Source organism: Malurus melanocephalus, unplaced genomic scaffold (genome assembly GCF_030028575.1).
Source record: "Malurus melanocephalus ecotype Western Australia unplaced genomic scaffold, MMel_1.1 scaffold_567, whole genome shotgun sequence".
Taxonomy (NCBI): domain Eukaryota; kingdom Metazoa; phylum Chordata; class Aves; order Passeriformes; family Maluridae; genus Malurus; species Malurus melanocephalus.
In genome coordinates, this window is record NW_026623799.1 from 80,226 (window position 1) to 92,920 (window position 12,695).

At 55.7% G+C, this 12,695-nt stretch overlaps 1 protein-coding gene across 1 annotated transcript; it reads right to left on the reverse strand.

The window, feature by feature from the left end:
• Positions 1 to 8: 8 nt before the first annotated feature.
• MEX3A (mex-3 RNA binding family member A) lies at positions 9 to 12,691 on the reverse strand (the record flags this gene model as incomplete). Its single annotated transcript, XM_057382470.1, has 2 exons — positions 9 to 1,897; positions 12,238 to 12,691. Coding segments are annotated over 2 exons (1,560 nt in total), but the record flags the coding sequence as incomplete, so codon positions are not given.
• Between the last annotated feature and the right edge of the window lie 4 nt (positions 12,692 to 12,695).

Here is a 12,695-nt window from a genome sequence, read left to right on the forward strand (position 1 = left end):
TTTTTTTTTTTTTTTTTTTTTTTTTTTTTGTGTTTTTTGTTTGGTTTTTTTTAGAAAAAAAGGAAAACAATAAAAGTTCTTTAGCTGTGATTATTTTTTGTTTAAATCTTTGAGGTAATACAGTTGTGCCCTCGTTCTAACAGGTTCCCAGAGGTTGATGGTTTCTTTCTTGCTCTTCTAAATCCCTGTCATCCGTTTTCCTTTCTTTCTGTTGTTTCTTTCTGAGCTCCCAGTTGGGCCGACAACCCTGGGGGGAGGAGATGGGGGCTTCAGGCCAAGATGAAGATTGAACATGGCTGGAGAAAGGCTGGCAGGGCCCTCCCTGCATCCCTGCTCCCTCCCCGCTCGATCCAGGTGGCCTGGCTTGGTCGTCGCTGAGAAGTCCCAATCTCACCACCAAAAAAAACTGAACCAAACCGCTTTGCTTGCGAGATCCGAGTGTGCGTTCAGAGTACTTGGTTTACAAAAGACATTGCAGGCTGGAGCATTGTTCGCCCTTCAAAATTTCTGGCTTTGTTATTCATTTTAATTTTATTATTCACTTATTTTTTTTTTAAAAAATAACATACATTGCTTGTAAAATAATTTCTTTGTTTTTTCTTCTTCTTCTTCTTCTTCTTCTTTAAATTAATTTATTCTTTCATTCATTTGTTTGTTCTTCAGATGTCATTATTATTATTATCATTATTATTATTATTATTATTATCATCATCATCATTTTTCTTTCGTGGAGCCCCCCCACTCTCCCTTCCTACTCCCTCCCACCCCCCCCAATGCCCTGCTCTGTCTCTTTAGGAAAATATTCTAATGGCCTGAGTGGCTGCTGCGTGGCAAACGGGGCACTCGGGATCAGTCCTCTCGCAGATCCTCACGGCACACTCCATGCAGAAGAGGTTGTGGCCGCACGGCACCAGCGCGGCCGTCACCTCGCTCTCGAAGCACACCATGCACTCACGGCTGCTGCCCACGGACGTCCGGGCAGCGGCCGGCGTTCCCAGCTTGGAGAAACCCTGCAGAGGCTCCCCCTGCGACCTCCTGGGCAGCCCGGAGAGGCTGGGCTCGGGCATGGAGGAGGACGGCGAGCGGTGCGAGTTGGGGTGGATGGCGCCGGTGCTGCTGGAGCGCTGCTGCTTGGAGAAAAGCACCGAGACGGGGTTGGTGTTCTCCTGCCCGGCCCACATCGGGGCCCCCGACTCKGGCACCCCGTAGTACAGATCCTGCTTGTTCACGCCGTAGTTGGGGAAGAGGTAACCGTAATTGAAGTCGTTTTGGTCGTTCAGCCGGGGGGTCTCGTAGACGGGGTCGACGGAGCAGTCGCCGATGCAGCCCAGGCTGTTCTGGCGGAAGGTGGACAGGGGCTTGCAGCCCGGTGCCGGTGTGTGCACCCTCCAGGCCTCTGAGTAGCGATTCTCCATGCCAGAATCGGGGCTGCTGGACAGGAAATCATTCTCGTTGTTGTACTCCAGAATCTTGCCCGTCCTCACCGCGATGTGCGTCTCGATCTCCTCCCGGGCGCGCTCCACGTTGCCCGGCGCGCCSGTGATCTCGAAGACGGGGTCCCGGTCTCGGCTGGGCGTGATGATGTAGGTGTTGGTCTGCTGCTGGATGCGCTTGATGGTGGCTCCYTTGGGCCCCACCACCAGCCCCACCACTCGATAGGGCACCCTCACGCGGATGGTGACCTGCCCTGGCAGGGTGGGAGCGCTGCCAAACGTGGTGCCCGCCTTGTTGCGGGACGCCCGGATCATGGAGAAGTGCTCGGCCGCCGAGATGATCTCCCGCCGGGCCATGGCCACGTCCTCCCGCCGCCCCGTCACCATGAAGACCGGCTCCTCGCCCCGCACCGGGGTCTTGATGTAGGTGTTGGTCTTTGCCCGCAGGGCTTTGATCTTGCAGCCTTRGGGAGAGAGAGAGAAGAAGGCACGGTGGTTAACGAGGCTGTCCCACTGTCCCCACTGCTCTGCAGGACACTGGGTGAGTGGCCACAATCTCTCCCCGCTGCCCAGGACATGGAACAGGAGAAAGGCCCTTCCCCTCAAACCCCAAGGGGAAAAGCCAGAAAAAGGTCCCCCCTCACCATTCCCAGACTCCCTCCCTCAGAAGTGCTGCTCTCCCTCATCCCCTAAAATGGGAATGACCATTTTGTGCGCTGCACCCCACCACACCACCCCTCCGACTGCCTCCCCTCAGCAATCATCCCAAATATCTCCCTTCCACACACCCCAGCCCCACAGTCACGGGGATCTGAGCCACCCCCAGGGCTCAGCCTGTCCCCAGAGCCCCAGGGTGGCCCTCAGGGACAATGGCCACCCTTGGGGTGATGCGTGGGGCAGCCTGGAGGTGACAGGAGAACAGGGGGATGCTGGTCCCACAGCCTGGAATGCCAATGTGGACCCCAAAGGGAGTCACCTGCCATGATTCCAGAGAGCAGAGCCCTCCGTGGGGACTTTGGTACTGCTGGGGTGGTATTGGGGTAAATGCAGGGAATTTCAGGTTCAGAGAAGAGTTGCAGAGATGCAACAATTTGGTGCAGAWATGGCAGGACCCCAAATGCCAGCAGAGCTAGATGGCCAGGGATGGYTGGAGGCCAGGATCTCCTTTGGGACCAAAACAGCAAGAAATGGGGCAGGGCTGCCCTCATGTGAGCCCTGCAASAGGCTGTGCACAGACTCCTGCTCTGAGTGCCCAGAGCCTCCCCCAAATCATCACCCCAAAGGTGCTTTTGGGCACCTCCGAGAGCCCACTGAGACCATTCCAAGCTCTTCACAGCTCAGAGAACAGCCTTCTGCTTCCCCAAAAAAGGGTAAAAGACTTTCTAGTGTGCTCTGGTGGTATTTTGGAGGGTCTTGATCTGGCTACWCGACTCCAGGGTCCCAGATGACACCAGGATGCCATCAAGCAACTGAGTATTTTTACAAATGTGGGGCAGTTCTCTTAACTCTTCCTTGCTGCTGTCTGGACCCTCAGACCCCCCTCTCAAGAAGCCTCACTCGGTGCCCCAAGGCATTTCTGAGCTCCCGTGCAGACTGGGGGTTCCTCTGCAGGAGGTGAGCTCTGAGCTCAGATCTCCAAGAAAAATTAAAATCTGCGATTCTGCAGCGCAGCTGAAGCACGGCGAGCACTTTGCCTCTGTTTCTGGAGGATATGGGTGTCTGACTCAGGGCTCACAGAACCAGAGGATGAGGATGGAGCAAAGGGACCTCTGTGAGAGCTCCCATCACCTCCCACCCCACCTTCTCTTACAGAAAAGATCATCTCCTGTCCTGTCCTCTAACTACCTGACACCAGCAGGTTTTCCTCCACACACTTCAACACACAAGGACCTGCAAACGATGCCTCTGCAAACACCAAACGCAGATTCCTCAGCTCCTGGGATGGAACGTAATTATTTATACAGATCCTAATAAAATAACAGCATCTGCCAGGCTGGGAATCCAGGACTGCCACTGATCCACAGCTCCTCTGGTCAGACATCGGGGTGCTCACCGGAATGCAGCGATCCCAGCATTGCTGGCAAGGAGTGAAGCCCCAGCTGTGGCTGTGATGGAAACAGCCTTGTGCCACTAAAGCTGACAGGAACAGCTCTCTGAGCTCGCAGCGCCACGGCAGCCGCCGTGTCCGGCAGTGCCCAGCGTGGAGCGTGCCCAGCCTGGCCGGACACACTGACCCCGGGGGCACCGGCCACACATGGCCCCCTCAGCCCCTCAGAGGGTCTTGGTAGTGGTGTGGACACACAAATCTGAACTTCATTGTCGACTCCCAGCATGACTTTTAACTCCCCGAGCCTCATTCTCCATTTCTGGAGCAGGAATAGCCRACTCCTGCCTCGTGCTCCCGCAAAACTTCCTCTTAACGCTCAACATCACAGTGCTAAACCCATCTCTGAGACAGGAATTCCATGTTCCTGGRGAATGGAAATGCCAGGTCTGACACAAAGAAGGATCTGGGCAAATGGCCAAATCCAAACCAAATCCACTCCTGCCAAATCCAGTGTAGCTCACGGGTTRCTCCCCAGAGCTCGCACCCTGACGTACATTTGTGATGCTGCGCTGAGTAAAGTTTCCAAACAGCCCACGTGGACCAATGGTCACCCAGTGGAGCGCTGTGAGCTCCCAGAAAACCCAAAGGACATGCACGACTCGACTGTAGGATAAACCCACACTGGYAAAATCCATAACAAAGGTTCATCCCAAGCAGGGCTGGATTAAACCATGAGAAGTTACCTGTGCYCTCTGGCACCACTGGGCAGGGTGAGCTCCCCCTGACCCAGCCCTAGCAGACATTTCCCTGCCCCGCTCCTGTGCTGCTCACTCCAAAGATGGAGATTCCATCTTAGGAAGATTAACCGAGATGCCACCATTTCCCCGGGGATATCACCGGAGCGTCGCGTGGAAAGACAGGGGTGTGCACACGGCAAGCAGGGAGCTGAAAAYACCTCCCTGTGCATCACCCCGGGGCGAAGAAGCTCTGCTGAACCCACAGAGTGAATCCCACTCGTTTCTGCGAGGCTCTCCTGCACAGAAAGACCTCGGGCAGTCGTGTGGCAGGGCCGGGATCGGGCTCCGCGCTGAACGGAGCCGCGGGACAATGACAGCGTGTGGGGGAGAGGGATCTGAACCCAGCACGACAGGAAACAATCACGGAGACAACACGGAGGGTCAGGCAGGCAGAGCGGTGACAAAGGACAGGGGCTCCATGCTGGGGACAGATGGAAGGGAACAGTGGCGGGGAATAGACATGAATGAGGGCAAATGTAAGCGTGTTATATGAGCTAGAGGAGTGGGAGGGAGTTAAGGATGGAGGAAAGGTGATGGAAATCGAGGGAGAGGCACACCCCGATCCCTCCAAGGGAGGAGGAGAATGAGGGGTGAAGAGGCAAAGCACGGACAGCCCAAAAGGGAGATGGGCAAGGAGAGAGCACGGCGAGAGGGAGGGGAAGGAGGATCTGGAACGGACAAAAGGACGCGTGGTGCAGTCGGTGGTGTGAGCAGAGGGGGAGGAGGGAGGGTCTCCRTGCAGGCCTGCAGACGGGAAAGCCAGCTTTGCCGAGACAGACAGATGGGGATCCTGCGCTTAAAAACGGGAGAAAATCACCCTGTAGGAAATTAGASCGACTCTGGCCAGCCCAGCAGCCCAGTGGGCTCAGCAGCCCCGACCTCCAGCAGCTCCAAACTGGCGCAGACAATAGCCAAACCATCAGCAGCACAAATCCAGAGAACTCCACAACTTCCAGGAGCGCAGCACTGGTTTACATCGGCTGAAACCAGGCTGGGTTTAAACATGATTTACTCCGTTAGTGACAAGGCTCCCGGCCCATTTCAGCCCCAGCTCTGACTCTGCTTTGCACACTGAAAAGGGGCTGAGCCTCCTTTGAGATCACCCCGTTTCTGATGGAGCACAGCTGGATCAGGACGTGACATCCCAGCCAGATGGGGAGCATGCCCCAGCGTGCTCATTCCAAACGAAATCTGTCCTGCATGGCATGTTTTTTTTTGACACTTTCTTCGTGAATAACTGAAATTTGAAGACACCATATAACAAAGCRTTTCACTCGGGGGATTATTCGAAGGGGAGGGAGATGAAGGGGAGGGGATTGCTTAGCAGGTGGTGTCAGAATGAAGCTAAGGGGAGAAAAGGACCCATCGAAGCTGTACWAAWACACAACTTGGTGTATGTTCTCCTYGYTACAGCAGYGCACAGACATCAGTGCATTGACCTGGCAGACCCCCGCCACTTAGATTTTTATATTAAACAGAGAATTAAGCCCTTTCTCATTGTGTTTCCACAGCCGACCTTATTATCCTGGGTTTTGTCAATAATGCAGATCCCAAAGCATTTTGTGAAGGAGGTTGTAAGCTCAGCTCCTCCTCTCACCTTTTTTTTCTCTTTAATTTCACCGATTACCAATTGACTCAAAGTAAATGTGTTTGCAAATTACCTGAGTACACCACAAACATTCCCACACACACAGGACCAAACCCTGGAGAAGTGAAGCGCCTCTGGTGCCCAGATAAGTCAGCTAACTGGAATTAATCTGCAGAGCAGCCATCTCTGGCTGAAAACGTGTAAATAAATTGAGTCTAGACATTGCCAAGGTGGGTGGTGGGGGTCAGGAAGAGATCTGGATGCACAGCCAACTCCCCCTCTCTGCTTCCAACTGCATCAGGGCAACAAATCTATCAACAATAACAGAGAAAGGCTCTGGGAGCTTGGTCCACCTCTCCAGCAAAGGCAGCTGCTCACAAGGGACATGAAGGTGCTGGACGCATCTAATACAATCACTTCCTTGGCATGAAACCATCCCAAATGTTCTCACTCTGAGCAGCCCAAAACCAATGTGTTTTCACATGATCTCAGCAGGGTTTGCACCAAGGTCCTGCTCCAGCAGCAGGAAAAACGACTGAGCAGAGCATGGAATGGATGTGCCCAGCACACAACCACGGTGACAATGCCCTCAGGACAGTGCAGCAGCACATGCAGCCATGCCTRTGGAGCAGATATTTCACTTTGGTATAAATTCAGGGTTAAACCTGCTGATGACCTTCTCCTCAGTGCAGCCAGAAGGCCAGATCCTGCACAGGTACATTGTGCTAYTGATGCAGTCTGGAGACCCTCACCTGGCACCAGCTGGCACCTCCAGCTCAGGAGGTGACCCTGGAAGCACCAGAGGAGCTGTACCACCACAGCAAACAGCCYCAAGGTGGGTCTTTTTGTTTCATTGATTGGATTGTGGTTTTTATTTTGGAAAACATATCCCACAAATCACTTCAGGTCCTGATATTTTCTTGTTTTCATCAGATACAAAATAATCTCAACAGACAAAAGCTTCGGAGCTCTCTTTTATCCCAAGGCRCCGTTACACTGCACAGATACAAATTACACCTGTAAATACCCCACGCGGGCCATTCTGACAGCGCTGGTGGGGTGCAAGAGAATCTAAGGGCAAATTAGAACTTGTTTTTTTTTTTCTGTTGTAGTCATAAAATTAAAGAGGATAATAAAATAAACAACCCTCAGCTACCTCGGGTAAGGTGGGGCATTCTTTTCCCYGTTAAGATGAAAGCCTTGTTAAAAGACAAGCACACAAAGAACCTCASAAATAAACCCTACTGACGGCCTGTGGGGTAAGGTTTTGCTGCATTGAAAACCTGATGAAAGTGGTGTCAAAAAACACAAACGCACACAAAAGGACCACAACCAACCAACTAAATATCTTTGCACCGAGGGTTTATTGTCCTGATGATGCAAGTTGTGTTTACAAGAATGGGAAAAAAAAAACCACCCAATACACCACGCCAGGAAAATCAGCGACTGCCTTGTTCCAGTGCGGTGATTTTACGTGGGTTTTTTTTTTTTTTTTCCATTGTATTGAAAGTTTTTTTTTTAAAAAAAAAATAATAAAAAAAAAACAAAAAAAAAGGGGGGGGGAGAAAGCCCACCAAAACACCCAAGAGAAAAAAAACCCCAACGGCACAGACAATCAGTGCCTTGTGCGGTGGAGGAAAGTTGCGAAGTGGAAGCCCCCGGCCCCAGCAGCGATGCATGGCACGGAGTGGGTGTGCCCGTGGCCCCTCGCACGGCACAATCCTGCCGCGGTCCCGGCGCTGGAGCCGAGCCGAGCCGTGCCAAGCCGAGCCCAACCCATCCGAGCCGAGCGGAGCGGAGCCGGCCGGGGCGCGGGGGAWGGCGAGCGGCGGGGGGCGCGGGGAGGGAGGGGGATGCCAGACAAAGGCGGGGGCCCCCACCCACCCAGCCAGCCACCGGCAGCACGCTTTCCCACTGCCCTAGATTCCGGGCGGCTGCGCTGCGGCGCGGTTCACTCGGTCAGCGCGGCATCCAGCCGCCCGAGCCGATGCGCGGGGGAGCGTGCGTGTCTCCCGAGAAAATTCCCTTTGTCTCTCCACCAGACCCATTTTTCTCCTCCCACCTCCAGTTCAAACCGCGCGAAGTCRAGCCCGTTCCGCACTTTTCCCCGGTGTAAATTCGGACCGATTCTCGTTAACAGTTTATAACGACCCGACACCGAACTGCAATGTCTCTCCCTCTCCCTTTAAGGCCCATCCCGAGCTGCCAGAGCAGCGYACGGAGGTTGCCTTCAGACCCCACCAGATCGGGTGGCTTTAGCTCCAAGATTTCGGTGAAGCGAGGAGACAAGAAGAGCTGCCCCCCTCGCTGCTCCTCGGATGCTGTGCATACATCCACCTCCACAGGGTGGGTGGGGGAGCTGCAATCATCAGACTTCCTCAATGGAAAAGGCTTCCTCGGACTATTTTTAAATGCTGAAAGCGTTGGAGCGTGTTTGGAGCTACACAAAGAGCCCAATCACCTGGGGTTAGTGGGGCCTCTCGTTATTTGACTTCACCTTGCCAAGAAAGCGCAATTTATGTTAAGATCCTCTCTCACATAATSTCATTCCTGGTGACAACAGGCTGGTTTAAGCAGGCTGGGAGGTGCTGCATCAAAGGGTGTCTGTGAGTGCAGGTAGGTGACAATGGATGCTAACACTGTTATGAGACTAAAAACCCTTAGAAGGACCAAAAACCTTCAGAGAGTCTAAAAATCCTTCTAGGGAAGGTTTCTGTTGGGAGTGGGCGCAGCAGGAAGCCAAACCAACCCCACACCTTCTCCTGACACCTGCACACACCASACACACAAAGAACCAGCACCGTGTCTCTCTCTAACCACAACATCTGGCATTAAATATGTCCCGTGGCCTCTTCCCTGGCWCCAACATCAGCAGCCCAGTTTGTCCGTGGGAGCAGGAAGAAAAGTTGGACACAAATCTTGATCTGGCTGATCTACACCCAGCTCAGGTCACTCCTAAGGAAGAGCCCGGCCATGGCAGTGACTGAGGATTTCTGCCCCTCGCTAAGTTCACAACCAAAACACAATGTCCTTAGGACACTCTCCATTCCTCCCAGCACCTCTCCCATCTCAACCCACACCCTCTTCTGCAACTCCCTCGGTGTCCCACCATCTCCTCAAAAACCTGCTGCAAATCCTTCCAGTGCTTTGTCTTTACAATTTCTTTGGCACGGCCATGAGAGGTGGCACAGTCACGGACAGGACACCCACAACAGGAGCTGGCAGGAGAAACACAAGAGCACCCCAACGTGTCACATGGGTCCAGACAGGCTCCAGAACCAGGGAGCACTCTGTGTGCCATGGCACATGCCAGGAGGTTTGGTCACAGCTGGAGCTCACACACATGCCAGGGAAAGAGAGGAATGATCCTCAGGAGCCACGATTCAGGGAGAGACTCCCCTCTGCCCCTCACTCTCACAGCAACAGGAGGATGGGCATGGAGGTCATGGCTGGGCACCAGGCAGAGGGATTCTTATGACTTCATCCYCTCACCCTTCCTTCTGCAGTTTCCTGTCCTCCAGTCTGCAAAGCAGCCTTGGGCACATCCCACCAACCACCTGGCTCTTTGCCACGGAGCCAGGTGGAGGAGCTTTGTCTGGCCAGTTCCCACCAAGACCCCCTTCCCAGAGCCCACCACCAGCTGATGGCAGCCAGCCCCCCATTGCAGCCGGCTGGAGACAACACTGCTCAAATTCAGCGCACAAACCAACCCCAGCGCAAACCCGGGMGAGGTTTCCAGCAGGCGATTGGCTCCGTGAGGGCACGTTCTCATAGTTCCCAGGGAAAGCAGGAGMTTGCCAAGCTCAGGGTGAGTTCCTGCAGCATCTCTGGCTTCAAGTGGAGCCACCTCCAGCACGACAATTAAAGCCCTTCACAAACCACCCTTACAGACATGACAATAAAAATATATGGGGCTTGAGCCTTATTTACACTTCATCACCTTTACACTCCTTGGGCAGATGGAATTCCCATGGTCAGATGTGTGCACCAGGGCCTCTATGCCCAGATCCAGGCCTCTCATACCCATGAGGAACACTTTCATASATGGTTGATATTATTATAAAACAATCCGAAGCTATGGATTGTGCGTTTCTTCAGAAAATAGTAAGTTGAATAAAAAGCTAAATCCTGTTACCAAGTAAAGCCCTGAAACAATTTTYATTTCATTGTTACTTTTTCTCCCCCTCCCTTTTTCAAGATGCTCATCACCCTGTTCACAGGTACTCACAAAACAATTGTTTTCCTAGAAAACCGTCCACCACATGAGCAGTATCACCAAGGGGTGACAATTTGCAGTTTCTGGGATTCCTGGTCAGGCATCCATGAGAGTCCAGGATTCAGTCCCCCAGGGAGCCCCGCACCCAGCTCCAGACCCTCAATCTGGCCTTCCACACAAAAACAAGGCACAGGAGACAGTGGAGACATTCCTACAGGCCTTTAGAAACAACTGTGGGCCATGATCTCTGCTGGAGYAAAGAGCCACGGCTGCAGGGGCTGTGCTGAAGGAATCCTGGCTTCTGGCAGCACAGGATCCGTCCCACCCACCTCCATGATGGGGCACAGGCTGCACCATCTGCCCCACCAGCCCGACGAGCACAGCCGCAGCCGCGTCCCCACGGCTCCAGCACACTGACATTTCAGTTTCCCAGATGTGGGAAAACCCTCACACACACACACACACAAAAAAAATGGTGGAAAAAATCCAGGTCTCCACGTTCCTCTCCATCGCTCTGGACACARGAGGCACGTGCCGCGTTCTGAACGCAGCGGAACACACCCCCTTCTCGGGAGTCTGGGGCAGCACTGAGATCCTGGAAGAAAAACAGCCCCGGCACGCTGCCCCTCGGTTCTGCCTGCCGAATGCTCTCTCTTTCCCAACTTTATTAAACAAAGGGGGCCTGATTCTCCACGGCCTCACACCCACCAGCGCAGAGTTGGTGCTGAGCCCACCGCGGCTGCCTGCGCTCTGCTGCCGGCACTGTGAAAGCATCACAGGGAGAAGCAGGATCGGGGCCAGTGGGGTGTCCTGGCTCAGACCTTCACCCCTTGCACCCCTGAGTTCCCAGTGAGGGGGCCCATCCCAGCACGGTGAATGCCAGAGCAAAAGCTGTTTCCTGGGCTGCAGATGCCCAGAGTTTTGGGGAGGTCAGCACCCCCCGGACTCGTGCCCACTGTCCATCCCGGCGTGGGAACCAGACCCTTGCTCCGCGGGTGGGAGCGAGCAGAGCCACCGCAGGCCCCATTGTTCCAACCGCACGCCCCAGCGTCAGAGATGCCCAGCAAGGAGCCATTTGTGTCCCTCTCCCCGTGGCTTCCCCTCGCCCACCTCAGCCCTTCTGGGGGTACTGGGGGGTCGTCACCCCCCGGGTCCAACCACAAACCCCCTGCTCGGGAGCCTGCGATCCCAACCCACAGGGGAGCATCTCCCCATGGAGCCGCAGCCTCTGCCCGTCGCACTTCCAGAGCATTAAGTTACTTGCTCAGAGAAAGAAAGAAAAAAAAAAAAAAAAAACCCAACACTTAGCCGCACTATTATTATTTTTTTTTTCTCTCTGTAGCGACACAAAACTTCTCTCGGCAGCGCCGTGCCCCGGCTCCCGCAGTGCCCACGGGCGGCGCGGGGCCCCGCACCGCACACCCGGGAGTGGTGGGGGTGGGCGAGGGGTGACTTAAGAGTGGGTGTGGTATGGATATATATATATATATATATATATATATATAATTTTTTTTAAAGCCCTCCTCCATTCCACCTCGCTCCGAACGGAGCCGTGAGGAGAACAAAAGCATCACTGTGGCGGAGCGCGGGCAGCGGCTGCGGGGGGCCCACGCGGGACGGCGGGTCCCGCTCCGGGGTCCCCCCGCTCCCGGGGGCGGCGGGAGGAGCTTGGCTCTCACCCGCTCACCGGCCGCTCGCACCGAGCCCGGCACCACCACACCCCCTCCGCCCGGCCAACAAAGGGGGACTCCGGGGCGCGGGGCCGGGCTCAGCCCGCACCCCTCGCCCTTCCCCCGCTTTATTCCCAGTTCTTTTCTTAAGGAGAGCGCGGCCGGGATCGGCTCTTCGGCGGAACCGGGGAGCGGCGCTCGGGGCTCCGGCGCCGGCAGCCGGACAAGCTCCCGCAGCATTCCCACAGACGCCCCATCCCATCCCATCCTTCCCCAAAACCCCCGTGCCGGAGCGCAGCCGCCCGCCCCCAGCCCGGCAGCCCCGGGGCTTTGTCCCCGGCGGGGCCGAGCGGCCCCGGCCCCGAACAATGGGCGGGAGGGAGCGGCGGGGGCGGCGGCGGGGCCCCCCGGCCGCGGGGGAGTGTCCCGGAGCCGGCCACCGGGGCTACCGGGAGGGATCGGGAGTACCGGGGGCCCGGCGCTCACCTTGCCGTCCCACGATCTCGGCCACGTGCTCGGAGCTGGGCACCGGGACGCACTCGGTGGTGTTGGAGCTGCTCTTGAGCCGCAGCTCGGCCTCCTTGTAGAGCGCGCACAACTTGGGCTCCGCCGCCCCGGCGCTAGACATCGCCGAAACCTTCGGGGCCGCCGGGGGCGGCGGCGGCGGCGGCGGCGGCTGCTGCGGCGGCGGCGGCGGCGGCGGGGGCTGCTGCGGCGGCGGCGGCGGCGGGTTATTGTTGTTGTTGTTGCTGTCCTCCACCAGCACCACGGCCGAGGAGGAGGAGGAGGAGGAAGGCTCGCCTAGCCCCAGCAGGCAGAGCTGGTCCAGGGCGAGCTGCAGCGCCCGGTCATCCTCAAGCAGCGCTCTGTCTTTGCCGCTCCCACCGAAACAGCCTAAATCGCCGAAACCCCCGTTCCTTTCCATTATCCCTGGGACTACCAGG